The sequence below is a fragment of the Filicampus tigris genome, chromosome 4 (genome assembly GCF_054856515.1).
Source record: "Filicampus tigris isolate MCC_2025a chromosome 4, RoL_Ftig_1.0, whole genome shotgun sequence".
Taxonomy (NCBI): Eukaryota; Metazoa; Chordata; class Actinopteri; order Syngnathiformes; family Syngnathidae; genus Filicampus; species Filicampus tigris.
In genome coordinates this window covers 11,706,570-11,733,886 of record NC_141220.1, presented here as the reverse complement: position 1 = coordinate 11,733,886, position 27,317 = coordinate 11,706,570, and the positions used below count along the sequence as shown (strand labels likewise).

Below are 27,317 nucleotides of genomic sequence, written 5' to 3'. Positions count from 1 at the left end.
CGATCATTTCTTTATTACAAATACTGTATATTTATTAATCTATGCTAGCGATGCATAGTGACAGGAAGAAAAATTAAGTGGTCTTCTCCAAGATGGCGGAAGGTACAATTAAGCTCATTTCTCGCTTATAAAATGCATTTTCCAAAACTATAAGCAAGGCCAGAGAATTTCTTTATTCAGCTGTTGTCATTCATACAACAGAATCCATGGCTCCTTGGCATTACAGTATATCAGCATTGTGCATAAACATGCACAGATTTTACACTGAGTAAGTACATTTCTGAGTAAATTGAGATCATCATTATTCCAGGATACGTTTTGTGGCATTTTTGTTTGGTGGTGTGCCAGAAGATTTCTCTAATTCAAAATATGTACAGTACCTTGGCTTGGTACAGGTTGGGAGACATTGCTTGAGCAACAATTTTTCCAAAAAGCGACTAGAGAATTTAAATCTTTTCAAAAAACAGACAACATGCGAACATCTCTTGCTGCAGACGGCCACTTACTTGACTGCCTCAAATGTGCAGGACCAAAACCCAGAGTCCCAAGTCTCAATCTAGCCAAATCTCAACTACAGCAATAATAGTGAATATTTTAATCTTAATATATTTAATCTTATATATTTTTGAATTGATTATTATGATTGATTTTTTTAAAAATAAAAGCGCATTACCTTTGTGTGATTTGGTTTATTTTCCATTTTCTATACTGTGCCATTAACCCAAACAGGCAAAAAGTGCACTTAATAGACCTCACCTTCTTAAGTAGTCGTGTGGAGTCCTCGCTGATCTGCATAAACCTCATGATGACATTGTTCAGGTAGATGTCGCTTAGAGTGGCGTGGTCCTTACTCTCCCTCCTCACCTGGTTCAGCAACAGGTACCAACAGTTGACAGGGGACAGCAGATTCTGGTCTTTTCTGATGGAAAAGAGAGTTTTGAATCAGAACACAATGAGATTAATTGGTGGTCTGTAACGGTTTCTCAATGTCAAAAAATATCAGGGCCTGTATGCAGTGCGTCATCAACCTCCCTTGGTGTTCAATGTCCTAGATACCATCATCTCTGGCTCTAAAGTCCTGCATATATTAAAAGGACAACACTGATAAGCATGACACACTTATGTCCATGACATTTCTGGGGCACAGCTCATGCAGCTCTCTGAGCCAAGAAAGCTTTAAATACTTTTTGCGGTGTGAATGTGGAAAGGCCGTGGGAGTACTATATTCTAAAAAGAAAGTTAAAGACTATGTAACAATTGTCACAGTAGTCATGGGTAATAAGTCACAGCACATAGAAAGGATAGCAATCTGATAGGGAAAGTGCTGTGCTACTTCCTGTGTTGCTATTTTCTAGTAAGTTGTAGGATATTGTCCAGGCCAGAGTGATTTGCGGTCCTGCGTATGCTCTGACCTGCAGGCTCACTTCCTCTGGGTTAATCTATGACAGAAGAATATTAGGATGATACATGTGTGTATGTTTGGGTGAGTTTTTGAGGGTGGATGAGAGGTCAAGTCTTACAGGAACCATATGGAGAATCTCCCCTGCTCTTACCTCACGTGGGCAGTTTATACAGACAGGCAACACTTGTCAACACAACAGGTGAAAAACACAAAAACTTGGCCCGTGACTTTGCCTTGAACTTTAAGCAGTGGCAATCTATCTGCTGCAAGTGAAAAAAGTCATCATTCCTACATATAAATAACTGGGAAACAAACTTGCTGAAATGGTCACTGAAAAAAAAAAAAAGCAAAAACAGGATGTAAATTCCATCTGATAAAAGCCAAGGCGGAATGATTAACCGCTGCTGCATCCCCACACGTGGCATGTAGAAAGGCAGTGAATGATAGGAAAAGAGCAGAGAAGAAGAATTAAAGAGGGTAAGTGGTTGAAAAGTTTAAATGGCAAAATACACTTCTGGACAGAATCACACTCCCCCCCCCCCCCCCCAAACACACGCACACACTGTCAAACTGAAATTGCAGTTTCAAGTCCTTAAGTGCAAGACATCCACTCTGCAGGAAAGACAGCGTGTGTGTGGGCCTATGCATTTAATAATTCATATTTCCTTTTGCACGTGCACGTATAATGTCCAGGTAGCCACAGACAAGAAAGGGAACAAAGTAGATCACAAGATATTCAAAAATAGCTACTTCAATAGCACAATAAGTGTTTGCCGCTACCTCTACTTTGCAGTACCCAGTATGTTCATATTGTATTTAAGATGAGGGTCTGCAGGCAGACTTTGCCTGTAGAAGAAAATGGACAGTGCAAAGAATAAGACGACCAACATTCCCTGTGATGACAAAATTTGGAGTTGCTCACCCAACATAATACCAGGAAAATCTCACTGTGTCATCATTTCCTCTTTGGCTTGGGCAGGAACTGGGTCAGACAGACAGACAGACAGACGGGCCATAAGGAAATTCTATGCAATTACAAGACAAACTACTGTCCACATGGGGCATGGAAGAAGTGAAAATCACCACTATGGCAAAATGTTGGCTGCTCTTACTGTTTGAATGTGTCTTCTTGTCATTCATGTAGACTAAATCCAGGAAGGCTAAATATGAAGGGAGACCGCTGGCAGTCAAGGATTGCCACGTCACTGCGCAGGATATTGAAGCAGGAGATCTTATCAAGAGTAGAGGCAAAATGGCAAAGTCCTCTAGTAGCGCACTGATAATGATGTTTTATTAAAGGACTGCGGTGGAAGCTTTTTACAGGAGTGGACATTTATCTTCAATCTTTTTTCTACTGAGCTGAATGTGACATCATTATCAAGACAATGTCCTTTCATTAACACGGCCAGCAAGTACTTTTGGGGGATGACAAACAGGGTTATAAACATCCTTAGGAAAATAAAACAACTATCAGCCTGTTTGAGAATATCTATCTTGGGTATCTTACATAATAAATGATTTAGTAACTCCTGTGCTAACCGTGTTCCTTTGTTTAAACATTCAACACTCCCTAAAAAAGTCAGTTTAACACAATATTGGGCAACATGCATTAATTAAAGGGACACTTGGATGAGCTTAACATTGGCACTTATATAAAAGGTTTGCAATAATTACATCAGTACTAAAATGCTCCGCCCAAAATACTCTGTAGTGATTTAAGGGCTTTTTTTGTGATTAGATTTACGAAAAATAGCCCCGCCCCTTTTTGGGGCTGTGCTTGTTATTTTTTCGGTCTCAGCGGTCAACGTCACGGTAGGGAGGCAAGCGTGGTACTAATGCTCGCTTTGTCAGTTCTGTTGTCTAAAACGGCGACCGATTGCCACCAAAATGCAAATGCACATTACTACTCTTGTCCACTTCAACCTGTGAAAGTATAAAAGTGTTCTACACAATAGTTTGGATTTATTGACATAAAATGTGATGTCGTCATGATCACCTCCACAAAATCAAAAATACCGTGGAGATCGCTTCTCCACTTACACAGGCTGAAGCGGACAAGAGCATGAATGCGAGTCCACGTCGTCCGTACAGTCTGTAAACGGTTTGGGGTTGAAAAGACTATCGTTGGTGGGAATAACATTGTTAGATGTGCCAAAACGGTCACAGTGAGGAGCGATTCTGTTTCACCACGAGCCATATGGATTACAAGGAAAATTTGGCGACCGCGCAAGCACGTTAAACAAAAGATTAATTAAACACACACACTCAGAAAACAGTCACCGAGTTGAGCCAACAAATATAAACACACGCACTCACGCACACAAACAGTCAGTACTTTTGCGAGCAAGTCAAGCATGACATCCTGGATGATTGGTTAACATTCAATTTACACGCTGGTAGTCCACATCATTCATAACTAGCCTGTATTCCCGAGGCATGTTGCACTAACCACGACGGTTTATTAGTGTGACGCCAGCATACACCCAAACATGAATAAAGTCACAAGTCTACATATCACAGCGATGAATGAGTGGGAAAAAGCACTTTTCTGGAAATTGCAGTTTTGTTATTCAACTTTATTCTGAATATGGTGGCCAATGTATGAAATGGGTGTTGTCATGACGTCTTTTTTTTTTCCCTCGCTGGGTGACACTTCGTCGCACGTCACATATCAGTTGTGATGTCATTTTCAGTCGACAGAAGACAAAATGGCCGCCCCCAGAGATGGCTAAAAACCTTTTACTGCTTAAATTATATTCCACAAATGCGAAAATTAATCAGAAGGCCTTGTTTGTGGGCCTACTGGGAACATATTCTTTAAAAAAATATGCTTGGCTCTAAGCAAAAATGCTCATGCATGAACACAACACTGTATATACTGTTGTTTTTCTGTTGTTGTATCATGATATCAATTGAATCCCTTTACAGTAATCGTATAACAGAAGAGCTGAACGATTTTAGGAAAAAAAGTCTTTTCTGACAGATATTGCGATTTCGATTCGTGATTTTCTTGACATCAAGCTTCACTGGATACGCTCCGTTTTAAAGCGGTTTCAGGTAGACTTCTGAGAAAATTGTGCTCAATCACCCATGCACTTAATTCCGGTCTTTCAGGATAAAATTAGGTAAGCTTAGGTGTAGCTTGACTTCTCCGTCTTTGCCTCTGTTAATTACTCCTCATAATCCTTTTGTGAAAATGATGCTTCTAAGTGTATCTTGTTCGCTGCCGTGAAGGCTGTGATGACTGACTTAGGTACAAAACTGCTATGTGGTTATGCACAGTAGCAGCCAACCGAAGCTCTTTGCTATAGCTAGCTGCATTAAACAGGAGTTAGTGGAATTATATGAACTAAGGTATGAGGGCAGCAATGGAATTCAGCATTATTAAAAGAACAGGACAAGAACTGTCCACTGTCATTTCAAATTCAGAACTGCAGATCCACTGACAAGCCCAGCAGGGGCTCTCTAGAGAATGGCGCTTGTCTAGCTGGTCATTGTGATGCTATTTTAACATTTTTCTGCTTTGCCAAGCTGACCTGCCATATGAAAACTGACTCAAGGCCACAGGCCGAGTGAATACTCATTTTTCACACCACAGACACATACGTCCAACAAAAACAGGCCACAGAACGTGAACACAAAGGCTTGACTGTGTGCGTGCTGTATATATGGACACACAAATATAAACCTCTGGCTTTAAAGCACACAGGAGGGTTTTTAACATTATCTAAACTTATTGTATTTGGTTAAGAAATATGCTCCTGTGACCATGCATCATGCAATGTAAACCACAGAGCTTTATAATGTACAACCAGTCCATTAACACACTTGGGCACACAGCTGCTCAAGTCATTGAAATTTCATACAGCAAGCAAAATCTATTTACAGGCTGTAAGAAAAACTATATGTTTTATTTTTATTCCCTCCACAAGTTCAAACAATATGCTAATGTCTGCCTTTTTCAGTACACTTCATCAGTGCAAACTGGGTCAAGAGAGGGAGGAGACTGAATAGACCAATTATGCCAATTAGCACCTTCAAAAGTTTTATTCTGCAGCCAGAAGTGCCAAAATATGACTTTAACTTCGGTCTCTGTACAAACTGCGTTGAAATAAGTATCATATTAGAACTACAGTACATCTGTTTGATGATCTTCAACATAAAAGTAGGGGAAACTATGCAAAAAATAAGTTTGAAAAGAGGGTAGGGCGGCATACACACAGAAACACGCACACCCAGTAGTCTATGTGACAATATAAACTGAAGAAAGACACACACGCACGCTGTACACTTACACGCACAAGCACACACTCACTCACGCACGCACACACGCACACAGGCACACAAGTACAGAGAGTTGGTGAACTCACTTGTACTGTTGGTGATCCTTTGTGCTGCGAGTCTTGGCCATGAAGCGTTCAGCCAGTTTTTCGAGGTTTCTGGAGTATTCCATCTCAATCTCCGCTTTCTTCCGGAAGAAATCCTGAAGGTCCTGCAGCAGCTGGACCCTCATGTCTGTCTGCTGGTCCATGCATTTCTGCTGCTCCACTAACTGAGTCCGGATCTCTGGAAAAGAGAAAACAAATACATAAATTGGCACGCAACTGTAACATGGCGAGTGTCAAACTTCAACCTGGAGTGTTTAATTTATTCGGTGACTCAAAACACTCATATTTCAATTCATCTTTCCCAATGGAAAAGGAATGGAATTGGAATGGGAATACCATAAATCCGTTACAGCCTACCCGCCACCCAAACCAAAAAAATGTTAAGAAATATTGTACTTTACAAAAACAGGGTAGTATAATATGTAAATACAGTGTCAAATTTGTTCAATAAATTGTATAGTGTGCAGCATGATTTAATGCTGCAATTCATTATATTGTTCTGTTCTTTCTGGTGTGGTTGCCTTGGCCACGAAGAAGCTGCTTCAGTTCACCGCAAAGAAGGCTTTATTCCTCAATCAATTATGAGTGACCCAACAGGACTGCTGCTCTCCCCGCCTCACGAGTCCCACACGAGGGGAGCAGAGGAAAAATATGGCCACGGTCAGACTGCACGACTGTAGCCTGATTTTGACCCGACAGACATGTCACAGATAAACGTTCACTGTCATGGACGATTTTTAGTTGTCTTGACGCGTCATAGCACGTGTAGTGTGATATACACAACAAATGGTCGTCGCGTCCTGCGTGGCCCCACAATTTGTTCCTAGACATTGATCGAAAGTGAGATGGAGCGAAACGTCAGTCACTTCCTGACCAGCGCGATGTAGCTCCCTTTTCTGCCTGAGCTATTCCGCGGTACACAAGTGCGAGTCTGTGTCAGAGATTAGCTCCGCATGAACAACAAGTGCATGGCGTGTACTCCTGGCGATTGCCGAGCCAGGAGCCCTTGCCATGCATTCGTTGTAAAAGCAGAGGTGGACATTTTACCGGTCCGTCCTCTGTCCTCAGTTTGCGACCTGGGCACCCACCCTTCTGTCATTGTCCCACCGTCCTTATTCATAAAAATAATCAACCCTATACGTCCTCATCCTTTTAAAGCACTTCTGTCCTTACATTTTGTCAGTCCGTCCCACAAAGAAAAAAAAAAAAAACAACATCCGTCCATGACGTGGGAGAAATGCGAACGGCAGAGGTTTCATAATTCATAAACATTATTTAAAGCTCATTAGCTGGCTAGGTTCCTATTAAGATCTATTTACCAGCTGGGAGTATCATGATAGGATTGAATTGTTTACAACTGTGTGAGTACAATGTTACTGCAGGGAATACACATGAAAAGAAAAAAAGGACTCTAGTGATGCGCAGGCAGTTGAAGGGTGGCTCCGCGGTATCACAGAAGAGAACCGTGGTCTTCCTTTAAGAACCCAACACAAAACGTCATTCGGTACTTGACCCAGTTAGGTATGATTACAGTGACGGGCGAAAACCCACTTCCGTTGTTGCTTAATCCGTCCTTTAAAAAAATAAATAAGTAAAAATATTTTCCTCTGTCCCCAAAATGGGCCGGGCGGACCTGAGACGGGGAATGGCCACATCTCATATAATCCAACCATTGAAAACTACCCCTCCATCTTGTCAGTGTCAGACTTTTACATTGTGGCCACTCGCCCAGTCCAAGACAACGAACGAATTTATCTTCTAGTCTGACGTAGCGACCAACATCAAAGACAAAAATCGTGTAGTTTGGCCTTGGCATTAAGCCCCACTAGATGTGAAAAATTTCAGGAAACGACTGAATTGAAATTAAATTGAAATAATTTCTGCCGAGAATTAGGGGTGGGCAATATGGGCAAAAAAAAAAAATCTTGACATTTTTTTTAAAAACTCGATAACGATAATTTGACGATATCCTACAAAAAAATATTTTAAATCTGCACTTGCTTCACAAACCAATTGTGGATAGACAGTGTTTGTGAACAACATCTCTTTTAAATTGCTAAATACAGCTTCTGCAAAAGGCACGGTGGTCGACTGGTTAGCACGTCCGCCTCACAGTTCAGAGGTCGTGGGTTCGATCCCGGCTCCGGCCTGCCTGTGTGGAGTTTGCATGTTCTCCCCGTGCCTGCGTGGGTTTCCTCCGGGTACTCCGGTTTCCTCCCACATTCCAAAAACATGCATGGTAAGTTGATTGGACTCTCTAAATTGCCCCTAGGTGTGATTGTGAGTGTGGATGTTTGTCTCTGTGTGCCCTGCGATTGGCTGGCAACCAATTCAGGGTGTCCCCCGCCTACTGCCCAAAGACAGCTGGGATAGGCTCCAGCACGCCCGCGACCCTTGTGAGGATAAGCGGTATGGATAATGAATGAATGAATGAGCTTCTGCAAAACATAATGATATTGTACGACAATATTTAACAATAAAGAACAAAAAATTATATATAGACTTACATTGATTTTTGGGGATATTTATGTCATTTAAATGTCTCTGCTGTTATTCCATAACGATGCCACATTTTGAGCTGCAGTAAGTTCTGGTGTACCACTGCCAACTACGAGAGCAATCAGAATGAGAAAAAGGTGTTAACTACAGCAATCAGAATGAGAAAAAATGTATTTGATATGTGACGTGTGACGAAGTGTCACCCAGCGAGAGAAAAAAAAGACGTTGTCCTGACAACACCCCAAAAGTGCATTTTCCCAATCATTCATCGCTGTGATATGTAGACTTATGACTTTATACACTTTTGGGTGTATGCTGGTGTCACACTAAATGGCCGTCGTAGTTTGTGCAACAACATGCCTCGGGAATACAGGCTAGTTATGAATGATGTGACTATAAGCGTATATAAACTGAATGTTAACCGATCATCCAGGATGTCACGTTTGACTTGCTCGCTAAAGTACTGAGTGTGAGCGTGTGTAAATGCGCTTACATTTGTTGGTTCAACTCGGTGACTGTTTTCTGAGTGTGTGTTTAAGCTTTTGTTTAGCGTGCTTGTGCGGTCGCCAAGTTTTCCTTGTAATCCATATGGCTCGTGGTGGAACAAAATTGCTCTTCACGGTGACAGTATGAGAGGCAGTATTAATACTCGATAATGTAAAATTACACATCGTGAAAGCAAGATTGACGATGATATCGATAACGATATACATCGCCCACCTCTAACGAGAATATTTTGTGAACAATTACTTGCGGTTTGGGTCATGCATGCAAGACCCAGAGAAAGTCAGACAGAGGGATCGGTGAAGAGAGAGAGAGAGAGAGTAACATCGTGTGATGAACTTTTATTATCTTCGATTTATCTACTACTGGTTTACAAAGCGCACAAGACATTTTATATTTTGTTTATTTATTGAATGTTTGAGTCAAACGGATGATTATAAATGCTATGGCATATCAATCTGTGTTTTAGTTTTCACTGTGTTTCATAATGAACAACACGCAATAAAACGATTGTAGACATAAGTTCGAGGCGTGGTTCTTTAATCGGAGCAGATTAACTGCTTGTGCTGCGAGTTCGTGTGGTGTATTAAGAACCTGTAAGCCAAGAAGGAGTAGGAGGAGAAGAAGATGCAGAAGAATTTTCTCCTTCTTCTGCATCTTCTTCTTCAATTTGCTTGACCACAGAGCAACCAGCACTGGTTTACATCACATACTGTCATGGTTTGTCATGCTTGGAACCTCAACTGACCACCTACTACTACAGATCTCAAATACCACCTTGTTTTAACAGTTGAAATGTATCAATATCAATAGTTATTGTATGCATAGTTGTAGTCAGACAAACGGATCTTAACCTGCTGCATGCAACAACTGCAATAGCAGAACAGCTGCTGCTCTGAAGTCAATCCATCCATCCATTTGATCTTTTGTTGTCCAAAATGTGTCTGGGGGCCTACACTATGTGATGAGGGATTTGTGTATGGACAGCGTGGTTGGGGTAGGACATGAAAGTCTGATACGAGTCCTTTCAAACAGCATTGTTGAGAAAATATAAGTGCACCTGAAATATGTGTGGGCAAAAGCATTTATTGTACATTATACCAATAAAAAGCCACTGTTCAATCTACACAAGCTTGATGATGTTTCATAATGTGACAATGCTGTCATGTTGACAAGAGAAAATAGTGACTTGCAGAAATAAAAAGGGCCATAAAACTGTCAGCAACAAATCCAGCTGACTGATGGAGTTGCAGTCAATGTGCCCCAAAGAACACACAGTGTTGACACAGACAATGAAAGAGCATCGTTTGGTCTCTGTGGAGATCAGGTTGGACTATAGCCTCTTTGTTTCTATCCTGGATGATATCCAAATATTCCACATTTGACCACATCACATTCCAATTGCCACAGTCATAGGAGCAAATATGGTCAAAATAGCATCCATGCCAATTCTACTGTCAAAGAAACTGCCTTGTAAGCTAGATGGGTGCTATTCCACAAGCTTCAGCTCCAGAGAAATAGGGATTTAGAAACGTTAAATGTTTACCTATTGTTGGAGTGACAGACATAGCATTTTTTCTCTTTCTACATTTTTGGAACTTCCCTAATGTCCTTATTGTTGCAATACAACAATTTCCAAAAAGGTACTTGCAGCAAATGCGGGAATCATAAATGCATCCTAAAGATGATTAGAGATTTTTATTTTATTAATTAATTAATTTATTCATTTATTTATACAGGTTTTGGTCATTAGTCTCTTCCAGCAACTACGGTATGTGGGACAGGCCGCACTACATCAAATATTGTGTTGCGTTTGCAGGGTTGCTCTACAGCAGTACAGTACAAGAAATAGTAGCTGGAAAATGAGTGTGGTTTTGCCACATATTTCAATATATTTAGTTTCATATTGAAAAGTATATTCTTTCCAAAATCTGCTGAGGTCATTTGTCCACTGTTAATTGTAACCAGGCTTGGGGAGTAACGGCTCATCTGTTTTCTAAAGCTGAGCCATGATTGATCGTTATCTGAGCCCTGAGCCCTGAGCAACTTTGAAGTGACAAAATGGCCACCCCCTGAGCTAGCTAAAAACGGATGGATTTCTCTTATTCCACAAACGCAATATTAATAAGAATACTGTGTTTAGACTAGTGGGCATGCATTGAACAAATTCCATTATTTCTATTACAATGTGTGTAAAATGGGTATGCGATATGAAACTGCTTATTTCAAGCCTTGCCTCTTCATTTGATGTTATGATCTGTAATATCAGTGTTGTTATTAGTCAGACATGACTGAAAATGATATTAAATGAAAAAAAAAAAAACCATGAAGCAAAGCCGAACAACACACAGATATTTGCTGCTTTGTAAGCATTTCTCTGAATTATTAATTATTAAAGACATGGTTGTGCTAAACCCAATAAAACATGTGACTGAAGTGCTTGTAGTTTTCAAAACCACAGGGAGAGTTCTAATAAAATCAGGCTACTGTGATCCTAAGAATCAGTGTCAAATCAGAATACTCTGCTTATCTTAAACTGCGGAATGTAAAGGAGAAAAATAAAGAAGAAAGAAAGTTTGGGCTTAGTATGATGCACCAGTTTCCATCATACATATATCCAGCAACAGCTTTGTTTATTTGTTTTCACTGTCATGTTGATATAATAATGAAAATAATGATTTAAAGGAGTCAAAACCAACAAAAATACATTCAAGAATTTATCTAACAGTGACATAGACAACTAAAATGCATGGAGCTAGAAAATTATAGACAAGTTTACTGCCATTCTCACTCAATAGGAAAATAAATAAAAGTAACATTTCAAGTGAAATTCAAAACCATGCCTGCAAATTGGATCTACAATGACACACGAGCTAAAAACACAGTTGCCGGGACAGCTTCTCTACATATGAGACCTGTTGAGAATAGGAGATCAATCACCAATGACATGGCTATTGGCTAAGGTCTATAACTTTTGATCCAAACTAAATATCAGTAAGGAGTTGAACGCTGACAGATGTAAGCACGCTTGAGCAGAGGAGCTATTTGTTCAGCTGTCAATAAACTTTGAGAGGTTATGCTGATCTGCACACTAATTTGATGTTTTTCATTGTCAGATGGACTGGCTATATCTTCAAAGAAGACAACGGCTGTCCCATCTTCGTGGGACCATTGTGAGCAGATACTAGACATTCATGTCACAATCCCAAAATGGGAAACATCTGCCGTCTTTTACTGTTTGTGCTATACCAACTAAAAAGCTAAGAAAAACAGCATCCTTTGGTCATGTGTTTTCTGTCTCAACGCTACACGCCTCCCTCGCCACAAAAAAAACAACGCCTTACAGGATGTGTGGTTTCTGGGCCTTTGATAGGGTTAAGCCAGCAGAGGAGCAAGAGGGCGCTGGGAGGAACAACCCTACTATTCAAGACCAGGTCTGTAATTCCAGAAGCAAGGGCATGTACAGTACTGCAAGCATGCATTAAGAAATGAAGAGGGAGATGCACAGAGGGAATGATTTGGTTATTATTTGTCAGGACAACTTCAATAATCACACAAAAATCACAAATCAGATGTCCGTAATATACGTACATCTGTACAAACAAAATCAAACAAACTTCCCACATTCTATAGATGTTTACTCGTACCTTGAGGTTGTGAAAAAGGTGTACTTTCATTCCAATATGATATATAATGAATATACGAAATAAAAACGTAATTTTCATGACTCACCGTCAATCACGGCGCATCGCATATTAACGTATGTCATATCCGTTGCTAACGTGTCCGTTTGACATGGCATTGGATTTGCGTCGTGTGTAGTTATAATCCTTTAGACTAAGTAACTACTTCAGTATACGGAAGCAATAGTGTCGTTAGCTCAAACGCAACAGTGCAAAGGACGCGTTTCTACTTTTGTTTAGTTTGCCGCATGTACAAAATTAAAAATATAAAAATACAATCCAATGCAGACAATACTTGAACTTTTGAGCATATAGTTGCTGTCCTGTGAAAAACATGCATGTCCAATTTTGCAAATGTTTTAAATGTTCACATTAATATGATGTCTGTAATGCGAAAACAACATTCATGTAAAAATAAGAAAAATGAAAAAAAAATGGACATAAGTGTTTTTCACAGGACAGCAACGATATATACCAATGAGACAGTTATTTATGTAACGTGTGAACTCTTAGACTTGAGTGACATGAAGAACCCAGAAGAAGGTGTGTGACAAAATTAAGAGCATGCGAGTGGCAAAAAGCCAGAGAAGGCAAATGGACCCACACAATCCCTGGAAAATTATGGAATCACTGGTTCTGGAGGATGATTTATTTACAATAAATGTTTAATTTTTGAGGGAAAAAAGGCATACCACAGATTTTCCACAAAACAATTTTTATTCAAAATGCCACCGTCTCGTTTGAAGAAAAAAAAAAGCAAGCAAGACAAAAAATGTAATCAGTGACTCTTTTTTAAGAGCAAGCAGATGGGGAAAACATGGAATCGCTCAATTAAGAGGGAAAAAAAATGGAATTGTGAAAAACACAAAAAAACATCACAACACTACACCACTAGTACTTTGTTGCGCCACCTCTGGGTTTTATAACAAATTGTAGTATCTGAGGCATAGACTTAAAACCAGTTACCAACTCAACTTTCAAGGTCAAAGCCTTGTCATTGACCATTTCCTTTAAATTTTACGACGGATTCTCAATTGGATTGAGATCAGGATGTTTGCAAACCATCCATCCACCCATTTTCTGAACCGGTTAATCTTACTGAGTCACGAGTTGGATGCGCGGGTTCCGCCATGGGCTTTTTGTCCACAAAATGACAGGAGCACAAGCCGCAAACAGTGTTACACATTCCCAGGGTGCGCGAGACATTTTTAAACACTTGGGGGCTGATGATCGTTTAGAGAGGGAAACAAAAAACGCTCTATTAAACCACTCTCAGAAACGAATACCGCTGGTAATAAATGGCTCATCGCAAATTCTGTCTCACCGGAAGTTTCCCAGGTACAACATAACCCCTAAGAATAAAGTGGATAACATAATAAATAGCAGGGATAGACCGATATGCTTTTTTCAGGGCCGATACCGATACAGATTATTAGTAGTCAAGGCGGCCGATAACCGATATTTGAAGCCGATATTTATTTGTAGAAAAAAAGGGGTAAAATGGTGTCAAATTCATGAAAAATAAAAACTCCAACACTTGACTTCATTTAAATGCCTTTAAGCCCATGTTTATTAAACAACTTTAGTGATTTAAAAGATGTTAAAGCTTTTCTAGATCTTAAAAAATAAAACTTTGTTTTAAGTCTCACAAAAAAGTACAACGAGCTCCCAGGCTCAGTTGCCTGTCTAACAAATATCTCCTTACAGTAAATAGTTTTCTAAAAATCCACTATAACTGAAATGTTTATCTTTCGCACATCTTTGTTTTAAAGTTCAAAAACATAAAAGTTAATCCTCAACGCAGCTACTAGCCAGAAAAATAAGCATGTTTCCAAGACCGGACTTTCACATGCAGTACTTTGCCGTCAATTTTTGCACCATCTACAGCACTTGGAGCGGTGGTTGTTTTAAAGTGCTCTATAAATAAAGTTGAGTTTAGCTTTTCATTACGTGGCTTACACACAGACACGCACACACTGGCACTCACTCACGTCTTACTTTGATCACCATTTCCCGATATTATCAGCAACTTCTCTCAGGAGCCATGCCATTCACAAAGCAAATTAACAGATGTGACACTGGGGGACGGGTTAGCTTGAGCCGCAAGGCAGCTTACTGTGGCGAGCAGAACAGGCCCTTGTGTTTATATGACATAGAAGGGCTCATAGTAATGTTACAAGTGAGTTATAGTAGACTGACATTTACTAAAATTTCGGCGAAGTCTATTGCATTACCTTGAACTACTAACTCGACGACTCCCGTCGTGTATGTGCCTGGCTCTTCCAGGAGAACAGAGAGAGAGCGAGCAGGGAGCACACACGCAGCTTTATGCTGATTGGCTGTTACGCACTTCACAAGGAACCAATCAGATGGTGGTTTGGGGGGGCCAATCTGCCTGTGCAGGGTGCAGCAAACGGAGAGTGAAGCACGCTGCAGCAAGCACGAATAGAGCAATTTTTAATATATCTGCCTTAAAATTAAAATAAAAAAAGGCTGATGCCGATAATCGCCAAAATGCCAAATACCGGCCCCTATAATCCGCCCAGTCGATAATCGGTCTATCCCTAATAAATACGACATTGGATATTGTACCCTCATGCTGGCAGTCCATCATTTCTGTTTTTGTAAGACAATCTATAAAGAAGCATCTGATCGAGCCAAATCGCCACTCAAAATTGTGACCAATGTGCACACTGTATACTCCACACATGTACTGCTCAAACAAAATATGCGTCTAAAAATAAGTTTACAACCCCATTTTGTCCATGCCCAGACATTAAAGATTAGGGTAATACCTTTAAAGATTGTGTAAATTAACCATAAGTGTGAATGTGAGTATGAATGGGTGTTTGTTTATATGTGTCCTGTGTGTGTCATGTCTACACTTGGCAAGTAAAACATGAATGGCGTATGGAAATAATGAGCCCGCTAAAAAGGTAATATAGTCCTAGGACGGTCGGTCAGCTACTGCATATAATGCATGCACTCCAAGCGAGTATAGTTTGCTGCATGAAGGTTAATGTAACTATCAACGATACTGCTTTGGAGTAGCGTCTAAATTCAGTAAGCATTTACTGTATGGTGCACTTTTTCATAGTTGTTCTGACCCATGTTAATAAGGTTAAATATTAGTTGTTGAAATAAAATTAAAGTTAGCTAAATTCAGTCTTTTTTTTTCTCCGGTTCCTTTAGTTAAAGATATTCAGTATTCATACTTTTTGTGATATTTTTGTTTGGTGGTTGACCGTGAGATTTCTGTAACGTAAAATATGTACCTGACAAAATAATTGATCTAATAATTGGTATCCTAAATAAAAGATCAAGTTATGAAATAAGTCTTCTATGATTCACACAGCCTGATGAGTTTGTATGACGTAGCAATTTCCAGCAAATTGTAATCTCAGTCTCAAAAAGGGAGTGAATTTGCACCTGAGTCTGATGCAACAACATCTGTAGAGCCAAAACTGCACCAAGAAGGCATAATAATGAGGCTGCCTTGGTCGTGAGATGCTGCTGCAGTGCAGCTGAATTTGATGCTATAAAGTGAGTCATGGATACAAATTCATATTCCATTTATTCCCCCAAACTTTCAGATCACCTCATAATCTCTCTTGATCAGGAAATCTGGTATGATAAATGCATGTTTGACCTTGCAACAGTGCAAACATTAATGACAGTCCTTTTTTTAAATTTCGTATTAAAATGCAGTAAACGTTAACAGCCTTTTCCTAACCAGGCATTGCTTTTGAAGACCAAACAAGAACTAACATAACAGAACTCAGTTTTGTCCTTGGTCATGTTTCAGACTGAGTGACCCCCACCTCCTGTGCAGACTCCGCAGCTCAGCCAGTCCCCTTCAAGGAACAGCCAGCAGTGATTGATTTTTCACAAGCTATCGGCAGTGAAAACTAAGCCTTGGGGAATGTCCACAATGACGACTTCTTTTCTCAGGGGGGACCTGAGGCCACAAAGGGCTGAATGATCAGTTCCGACACAAACTACTACAGAGACAGAGAAGATGAGAAAACAAGGAGACTTCTCAAAGGCTGAACTTCCACATAATTATAGTATGTCACTATGGAGGGAGTGACAGAGTTATACACTGTCATCCTCTCCCACCTACCCTCAGGGAGACTTTAACGGGCAATCATCTCCCATTTTCTGAATACCAGCAGCCAACTTCAGCGATGACTCTCAGACAAAGGGATGACATACCTTCTACTATACAATGTTTGTCATAGTATCTTATTGAGGGCCTTTGCAACTGTTAAAGCATGAGCACCACCAACAAGACTGGACAGGTGAAACTAAATGCCAGTTAGACCAAAGCACCACACAAATCCAGTCAATGCTTTCGGATTACCGCATGAGGTCTGAGCCACAGCTAGGGAATGTGATCGACTTGAGGGCAGCTGTTCAGAGCAATGGACAAAAGAGAGGAGAGGAAGAAAAGACAGGAAAGAACAGGCAGATCAGCTTTCAGTGCTCTACTGCTCTTTGTCTCGCTACACTACAGTGAGCAAGACTAGGCCTTTCTCTTTTCTGTCTCCAACGGAGCCAGGAGAAAGAGGCCAGCATTTCGTGACTGTGTGAGACCAAAGCAGTTACTATACGCATGGGGTGCAAACCCAGCCAGGTTGCTGTGCATCATACTCCACTAACACATGACCCCCGAGGGAGATGGCAGTGTCTTCAATATGGCCTGATTAAAAAGAGAGAGCTGAGTTATGTCCACAGTGGACGTGAGCAATCTGAAAAGTCCAATGAGCAAATGTGCACACTCATTTTCAAATTAGGCTACATAGGTAGTGATGATTAACTGAAACACTTTAGTACTGTACCCTGATTAGAATGTACATGAAAGATCAAGATTAAATATCCTTTTTTTCCCCAAAGGCTAGGCCAGAATTATTATTCCTTCTATTTCCAGGCCAGTATGTCGTAAAAATGTAACTCCACTTTATGTTTCACGTCACTTTTATTAAAGTGATATAAAATGTGCAGGCAGCAATGCAAAGGGGCTTCTTTGCAAAGCTGCACTGCATGCATACTACCCTATGAAAATTCAACAGAGAGTGATGACACGACAAAGATTTCCATGCGGCGAGTTGTAACTTTGTGGCAGCCCTGTGACTGCGGGGTTAGTGCACGTACATCACCGAAAGCAAGATCTTGGGGTGTGGAGTTTGCATGTTGTGATGGTGTGTGTCCTTGCGTGGATTCACTTCAGGTTAGCGTTGTCACGATACCAAGATGTTGGCTTTGAGACTATTCCTGCATAAAATACCTTGAACAGCAATGCCAAAATAAATACATTTAAAATCAACCCCGAAAGCTCATTTATGAAATTAATTGACAAAGACGAAACGAAGACCATTTTGCTATTTATGCTAATTATAGGTAATTTTTTTTTAACATAGTTTCAGTCATTTATCATTTTCTTACAAGCACTCTCATTTATATTTTAGTCTGTTAATTAAAATGTTTTTAAAAATTTTTTATTTTAGTTTTAGTTATTTCGTTAGTTTTCGTTTAACCCATTAAGGACTAAAGCGCCTGGTTCAACAGCTCCCCAAAACCTAAGGTCGTCTTTGGAATTACCCTTGAAAACCTGAAGTTTTCCCAGAAATTCAACACCTACGAAATAATTAATATATCAGCACCTGCAGCAGACAGAAACATAATTCCAAAAGAATTTGAGAGCTTAGACATGTGGCTTTCACACAGACCCGAGTTTATTAATCTTTACTGTTTTAATCGAAGAGGTAAAAATAAACTGTCAGTGCAAAGGAAGCACTATTTTCCCTTTAAAAAGATCGAGTGGTAACTACAGTCCTCTGTTCTGTTACAAAGACATCGATATTGTCATTGTCTACAAACATATTTTAACCATGTATCACGTTTGACTGGTTCTACTGGTTCAAAGTCCACAAGCGCATCGTCTATATCACTGCCGTCGCTCATTTAAGAGCTCCCGCGTCCGCGGCGCCTGCCATTACCACTCGAAAGAATTCCGGAACATCCTCTGCAGGCTTACAACACCGTCACATGTACTGTATATTCTGATGCATTTCATTGGTTAAGAGACCGAGAATTAAATAATAAATAGACAATGACATATACGCTCTCCCGGCTTTAAGGGTAGAAAGAAGCAACAGCGCTAGCAGTAGAAAGTGGTAGAAATGCGGTTATGCGCTCCCGTCCTTAATGGGTTAGTATAATAACTTTGGCTGCTGTGAGTAATTTGAGCTTCACAAAAACATAAGGAACAGTGACACTGGCTTTTAGAAACCCTCTCTTATTTTGCTTGACAAACTTTCATTTTGCATGTAATTGTAACCAAAATAACGCATTGAAATAGCAATAAAAGTCTGAAGACCCTTTTTGCATATGCAGTTGGTAAAAGAATGTCCGCTGATAGTGTAGTGGTACACACGCCTGAGTTGTGTGCGGGCAGCGTGGGATCGATTCCCGCTCAGTGACAGTGTCTATGTGTGCCCTGCGACTGGCTGGCGACCAGTTCGGGGTGTAGTCTGCCTTCGCCCATTGACGGCTGGGATAGGCTCCAGCAACTCCCCGCGACCCTATATAGGATAAGCGGTTTGGAAGATGACATGACAGTTGGTAAAAGACAGGCAGAGGAGGGAAGTCGGTCCAACCGAGGACTGTAACAGAGGTCGGGGGATGTAGTGACAAAAGGGTCAAGTGGTGCTGGACAAAGAGTCGTCGACAGGAAGTCAGTGAGAGAGAGGTATAGTTTAGAAATTGTAGTTAATGAAATTGATATATATATGTTATCAATAATTAGGCTGTTATGTTTGTTAGTTGATTGATTAGTTGTATTATTTTAGAGGCGCAATGATTAACAGATTAATCTGCAATAAAATGAAACCAACTTAATTGGTAATTATTTTGATGGATTAATTGTTTGGCTCATGACCCGAGTAAGGATAAGCGGCTCAAAAAATTGATTAATTAATCGTTTGGAGACCTTGTTCACAAAAAACTGTCCAAATCCTCAAAATGTCAGCCTCTCAACAGTAAATATTCTCAGATTTCTGTAGTCCTCCATAAAAGCAGATGTATTATCTTAATCAAAATAAAACATTTGCAAACAATCTTGCACTTTGCAAAACAATGATAAACATTTTTGCATATACGGACCAAAGCAGTAACAGAATCTTAATTAATTTATGTTTGTTCATTTTTTGCACTTTCAATTTGAATGTCATGTTTTTTAATATAGGTATGGAAATTAATACTTTAGTTATATTTAAAACTTTTATTTATCCAATTCATCAACCAAATAATTAACAGATTAATTGATCATTGAAGTAATTGTGCGTTGCAGCTCTATCTGTTTTAATCCTTCTTTTCATCTATTGCATAATATCGACTGTATATGACTTGAGGGATAACGACAGTAAAATGATTGTTACTCAGTGAAACAGCTGACTAGCATTGCACAAGATGGATGAAATGCAAAATACACATTTTACACAAGTCCCTACTCAAGCTTTTGATGAATCCCACCGAGAGACAGTAAGAAATAGTAATGAAAATAAAATCTCTGCCACCAACATGTATCAACATTTTAGTGGCTTGTCGTAGAAAAAAAGTTGGAATTGAAAGACTATGGAGAGAAACGCCAGAAGAATTCAAACTTTCATCTTGCATGACTGCTGGCAACTGAAACAGTGGAACATGACTGACAGATCCAAGTCCAAAACCTTTACTTTTTCTCTTTATTTGATTCCTACCATCCCATAGCCATGCAACTAGAGGTGGGTGATATATATCTTTACCGATATCATCGTCAATCTTGCTTTCACGATGTGTAATTTTACATTATCGAGTATTAATACTGCCTCTAAAAGCATTACGGCTCGAGTCAGTCGTCAGCCGCAAAGTATGAGGAAATGATAATCATTCGGCAAATCAGCAGGCAGGACCCCCGGTCAGGTGACTCTGTCTGCACTGCAGCGGAGCTGTTTCAAACATAGAGGAGTGTCGAGCGGGGATTATAGCGAGGCACGAGTCCACGTCGTCCGTAGTCTGTAAATGGCTTGACGTCGGTGGGAATAACATTGTTAGATGTGCCAAAACGGTCACCGTGAAGAGCAATTCTGTTCCACCACGGGCCATATGGATTACGAGAAAAACTTGGCGACCGCGCAAGCACGCTAAACAAAAGCTTTAAACACACACACTCAGAAAACAGTCGCCGCAACCAACAAATATATACGCACGCACACACTCAGTACTTTAGCGAGCAAGTCAAACTCCTGGATGATCGGTTAACATTCAGTTTACACGCTTGTAGTCCGCATCATTCATAACTAGCCTGTATTCCCCAGACATGTTGCACAAACTACGACGGCTTATTAGTGTGATGCCAGGATACACCCAAACATGTATAAAGTCACAAGTCATATCATGAATGAGTGGGAAAATGCACTTTTCAGTAAATTGCAGTTTTGTTATTCAACTTTATTCTGAATACGGTGGCCAATGCATGAGAATGGATGTTGTCATGACGACGTCTTTTTTTTCCTCTCACTGGGTGACACTTCGTCACACGTCACATCAAATACATTTTTTCTCATTCTGATTGCTGTAGTAAACACCTTTTACTCATTCTGATTGCTCTCGTAGTTGGCAGTGGTAAACAAGTACTTACTGCACCTCAAAATGTAACATCATTATGGAATAACAGCAGAGACATTTATATGACATCAATGTAAGTCTATACATAATTTTTTGTTCTTTCTTGTTAAATATTGTCGTAGAATATCATTATGTTTTGCAGAAGCTGTATTTAGCAAGGCGGCACGGTGGTCGACTGGTTAGCACGTCCGCCTCACAGTTCAGAGGTCGTGGGTTCGATCCCGGCTCCGGCCTCCCTGTGTGGAGTTTGCATGTTCTCCCCGTGCCTGCGTGGGTTTCCTCCGGGTACTCCGGTTTCCTCCCACATTCCAAAAAACATGCATGGTAAGTTGATTGGACTGTCTAAATTGCCCTTAGGTGTGATTGTGAGTGCGGATGTTTGTCTCTGTGTGCCCTGTGATTGGCTGGCAACCAATTCAGGGTGTCCCCCGCCTACTGCCCAAAGACAGCTGGGATAGGCTCCAGCACGCCCGCGACCCTTGTGAGGATAAGCGGTATGGATAATGAATGAATGAATGAATGTATTTAGCAATTTAAAAGAGATGTTGTTCACAAACGCTGTCTATCCACAATTGGTCTTTGAAGCACGTGCAGATTTAAAATATTGTTTGTAGAATATCGTCAAATTATTGTTATCGAGTTTTTTGAAAAAACATCAAGACATTTTTATTTTTTGCCCATATCGCCCACCCCTACATGCTACCATGACTGGAAGCATAACAAAACTAACACTTGGGGCATAGGGCACAGCAGCACACCAGGCCTTGTGTATGACACTTTGATCCCGCCTCCCACCTGGAGCCTTGAATATTGTCATGGAAATTCTAAGAAAGCTGAGTAATGATTTTTCAGTAAAATGATAACCTCAAAAAACTTGCATTCAGTAGCAATCTTCCAGACAGACACACAGACACAGGGTGGTCTTTGGTTATTGATTATGAAGGCAGCCGGCACAAAGCCAACCACAGGTTATAAGGTCATGATGGAAGAAAGGGGAAATAGGGGAGGGGTAAATAGAAGAGTCACAAGATCAGTAAATTAAACGTGCATTCACACGAGTTTAAGGATGGATCTTAGTTAGATGCTGACAGAGTGCACAAGGAGCAATGGACTGGGAATGAATGACCAATTTCTGTAAGTTGTGTTGAAGGCAACCAGATACAACTCAAAAATTGAGAAAGTATTCTCCTGGATCAGATAAGCAGCCACAGTTGTACACTTATTTAATGTTGTTAACATTTAGGATTTAATTTTGTGTTAGTACATGAATGACATCAATCACTCAGTACCCGAACAATATCTTCAAGTGTAAACAAGTGTCTTCATTCAAACAAAAAAGTGGAGGAAAAAGGTGGCTTCTCAAATCGTTACATAATTTATTCATTTCCTGAAGTTTAGAACAAAAATGAGAGATTAATATGTGCAACTCTAACAGGATCAACATTTCAGTTATATTAAATGTAACAAAATAACATTTAAATATGAGAATAATAGGCTGGCCTGACAACCTCTGACTTGTGAGGTATCAGGCGCGTGTGTGTGTGTGTGTGTGTGCGTGTGCACGTGTACGTGTACGTGTACATGGGGCAGCCGAGGCCAAGTGGTCATCACCTGCCACCGTGGGGACCCCGGTTCAAGACCATTCACCCCCAACAGCGCCGGTGCCTGCTCCAGTGCCTGCCACTAACCATGTGTGCTTGCTCCGTCCACTACTGTGAATGGTCAATTACAGAGGACAAATGTCATGTACGTGTGTACATGACAAATAAAGAGGATTCTAATATGCCCAGTGTTAAGTGTATAGATGTGAAAGAAAATGACAAACCATTCCCAGCAAACCCTATTGGAGAAAAAACAGCATTCACATTCAAAAATGTTTCCCATGGTGGTGATCCAGGAAACAAAAATTAGGAAAATTGTAGACTGCCTTCTGGGGTCTCTCAAAAACACAAAAACTGTGACAACCATTGCAAAGAATGATATACAGTAGTGTTAATGTGAGTTCTGGAAAAGGAAGCAGCCAGAAATGTTGCTTGTGGCACATTTCTGCTTCATCATCATCTTTTTAAGCCAGCAGTAGGCTACACATAAGACATCTTACATGAAGGACATGAATCCGCCGAACACAGATGTAGATTAAAATAAATCAGCTCTTATGACCTCTGCCTTCACTTATTCTCACACTGACCTCATACCGCCTTCATCCCCTTCCCCCAATCTCATTCCCACTAATCCACTCCTACTAGGTGGCAAGCAGCAGCATGGCCTGATGGTCAAACTGTGTCTGTCTGCCTTCCTGTCTCTCCATCTGCCATTCAAAGGAATTAAAGTTGTCCTCAAAGTATCCCAAAAAAATCTCTCGAAATCCTGCTTACACCCTCCATTTTCTGCTAATTTCTCTCCTCATTTGGATTTTTCTTGGTTCACTTTCCGAGTCTGGTCCAATTCTATTACCAGGGTTGTACTTTCTCTTAGCTGATGGAGAGCCACACTGAATCACATCGTGCTCGTTACCACTCACGTCAGGGATGACACTCTATGGCCTGACACCAAGTTGTAGTGGGACTAGAAGCCAAATTCAGCAAAATATGACAAATATACAAACTCATTACATAAGGCCAGTGCAATTATGGTGATGTTGCACAACCTCTGCGTCGTCTATTGAACGCACCATTTTGCCTTTTTTGGGGGTGTGTGAAGGGGGAGGGTTGCAGCAATGTCCGGGTGGCCTTTGTGGCTTCCCTGAAAAGCACAGCGGGGAAAGTGAGGCTTTGCTTGTGTTCGGCAGAGTTTATTAAAGCTGCAAAAAGGATGTGTGGCCACAGATGCAGCTGTCAATGAACATTATTTAACCACCAGTGCACACAGAAAGGCCACGCCCAATGCCATACCAGAAACTGGAGGTCCACTGAAGACAAACACACAGTTAAAGACACTGGGATGGTGAAAACAGATGGTTGTGTGTGACTGGTGTGTGTGTGTATATGTGTGTGTTGTTATGAAAAAGTGCTTCAGAAGGTGTCAAGATTCCATTAGTGCATCAACACCACTTGGATGCTGTGAGAATTGAGCGCAACAGTAAACCACCTTTGCCTTAAATGGCCAGCATTCTGTTGCCGTCATTTTAATTTAAAAGGGGAAGTCAACCCAACAATTTTCTTTACAATAATATGTTCTATGCGCCTCCACTAGTCCAGACACGGACGGCATTTTGATTGATATTGTGTTTGTGGAATATGAGTTAAGTAGTCAAATCCACCCGTTTTTGTCCATCTCATGGGGCGGCCATTTTGCCACGTGCTGTCGACTGAAAATGACACCACTGTTGCTCAGGGCTCAGGTAACAACCAATCATGGCTCAGCTTCCCAGGTGAGCCGTGATTGTTTTTTGCCTGAGCCCTGAGCAACTGTGATGCCATTTTCAGTCGAAAGCAACTGACAAAATGGCCGCCGCCTGAAATGGCGAAAAACTTGTCAAATTTGCTGCTTAACTCCTATTCCACAAATGCGGATCAGATATTAATCAGAATGACATCTTTAGACTAGTGGAGGCGCATAGAACATATTATTGTAAAGACAATTTTGGGATTGACTCGCCTTTAAAGTAACATGAGCTTAAGGTTTTGCAAGACGGACTTATGCTTGACATGACACACACTTCGGTTATTAGTGAGGCATACACTTATAAAACAGACACACAAATAAAACGGCATGTGGACCCCAACGTTTCTTGCAAGTTTGGCAACAAAGCTTTTATGGCCTTCCTTTAATCAGTGCTCTTTCGTATTGTGACTTTATCTAATTTATACACCCGCATGCAAACAGAAGTGAGTTTGCAGAGGCATTGGCTCTGATTTCAACACTGATGAAAGCAGGTCAAAGAGGGCAGCCCTCATGATGGTGTGGGGGTGTACCCCTGTCAGAAGCTCAAGCGGTGCTGCCATAAAGTCATGACCTTAAGACAATGAACATCTGACATTAAATCTGCATTTGGAGAAATGGTAGTAGCTGCTTTGCCCTGCTTTAAACCCATCAATGGCAACAGGCATGCACATGTAATGTCACTGCACAGCTGATTATTTAAAATTAACTACATTACGGACAATAATGCTGCTGTTTTAATGTTGCGGCAGTATTGCATCATGTTCATACTAAATAACACCAGCCTCAGAGTATTATACTAGAAGTGTACTTAGAAATTAGCAAAAATTGGATCCCTGCCCATTAGAGGTAACTTCCTAAAATGACAGCGTTACAACAACATTACAAGTGCACGCGGTGGACACTGCAGGCACGCACACCGTAGTATCAGTACCATGACATATCAGAATCGTATCCTGATACAGCATGTAAGTATCGATACTTTCCAAAGTATCGAAAACCATACAAGTGCATCAGAGATTTGTTGTCTTGGTCGCTTGTTTCTAACATGTTGAGCAAGCAGTGTCTGTTCAACACACTTAGACACTGGTTATCCAGCACCACTGCAGATGGCATTCCTTGTAATGTCACTGCAACTCATAAAACTTTGGACTGTGACTAAATACAGAGTCTTGTGAAAACAGCATACTTCATGACAATCCGTGCAACTGTCAAAGTTTGTAGCAGTCGTTAAGAGCTAGATGAAGATACATGAAATGAGAGAATACCTTAATAGTAAAAACTAAATAAAATTGTAAGCATGAAACGGATTATATGGATTTAAGCCCTCACAGCATGAGAGTTATGAGTCTTGCTCAGATGAACTACACCTAGAACAACGTTTCCCAAACAAAATATGGTTGTGGGTTGATTTGTACTATGTCACAGATTCAGATTGGCACAGGAAAATACTGAAAGCTATTACAGTACTGTGTATCAGGGGTCCCCAACCACCAGGCCACGGACCGGTAACGGACCGCAGGCCACTTTGGACCAAACAGATCAAAGAAGAAAAAAAGTACGGTACTTCCGGTTTATTTATTATCCGAGGTTGAAAAACATTTTATTTTGAAAAGTGACCGGATTCTCTCCGTTACATCCATCTATGACTGACTCTTAACGCATGTCAAGTTGTCTCTGTCGCGTAACGCTAATATTAAATGCACAAGCTAGCAAATGAGTAAAATAAACAGACGTGCGTGGAAAGTTTCTCTAGACATCAGTCTAAAACACACTGTGCAAACATCAGTCTAGATTATTTTCCCAAGTAATGTTTCAAATATTGGATTGTGATGAAAAGCTTGACTGATAAATGCGTCAATCTACAAAACAACAAATCTGAGATCAATACCACAACTGATCATAGGCCAGTTGCATTTCAAAAAGTTAACTACAGTATTCTGCTTGCTTGCGCTACCAGTGCTTTTTACCCTAGTCACAAAATAATTATTTGAAGGTGCCAAGCCTTGGCATCAGAATTGAATTGCAACATCACTAAACAAAACAATATACTCACCGACTCCCCTCAGGGGATTAATAAAAAGAGTTTAATTGTCTCCTATCGAACAACAGCTATTCTGAGCAGCAGGTTGATGTTGCATGACAAATAGGAAGTTTCTCATCATCATTTGCAGTGCAGCATCCCCTATGACTGTGCATCATTCCTTGTTACAGCCCTTAGTCATCATCATGGTGAAAAGGAGAAGGGGGGCCTCAACATTTCTTGCAAATGAGTGTCTTTTGGCCAGGCACATGCAAATCTTTTAAGTCTTCAAGCAGCGCGGCTCACTTTAGAACCCACCAACCTCCTCCCTCGACTGATCAATAGAAGGACATGAATAGTACGATGGAACCTTTTTAGTCGAATGACCCTGAAGTCATACTGTCATAATGAAGTCATACATCTGGAATTAGGGCAGAATTTGCATGGTGTCATGCAAGACCTTATCATATCGGTTGAGATCTCAGCTCAACAAGCGTCAAAGAAATAATTCTGGATATGTGTTCGCTTTTTCCTTTGGCTTTTTTTTTTCTGCAACACCAAAAGATGCAGTGATAATGTCACACGAGACCTAAGTGAGCATCATAAGATTCATATCTGAGGCTGTGCTTTGCCACTAATTACAGAAGAATGACCTGCCTCAAAAAGGAGTGTGAAGCACATGAGTACATGAAGAGTATTAAAAGTGGCTGACTTACTTTGATACTTGCATGATAGCAATGTAAAGAAATGTTAAGATTGCCTGTACAATT

At 40.5% G+C, this 27,317-nt stretch overlaps 1 protein-coding gene across 3 annotated transcripts in view; it reads right to left on the bottom strand.

Moving 5' to 3' along the window:
* Positions 1–27,317, bottom strand: part of srgap1a (SLIT-ROBO Rho GTPase activating protein 1a) — a 71,353-nt gene that overhangs the window by 42,673 nt on the left and 1,363 nt on the right. For all 3 annotated transcript variants that reach the window (XM_086027994.1, XM_086027995.1, XM_086027996.1), the window contains exons 2-3: positions 5,773–5,968; positions 757–919 (exon numbers count right to left, since the gene is read on the bottom strand). In XM_086027994.1, the coding sequence (XP_085884120.1) occupies positions 757–919; positions 5,773–5,968 (359 nt within the window). The remainder of the gene's footprint in view (positions 1–756; positions 920–5,772; positions 5,969–27,317) is intronic.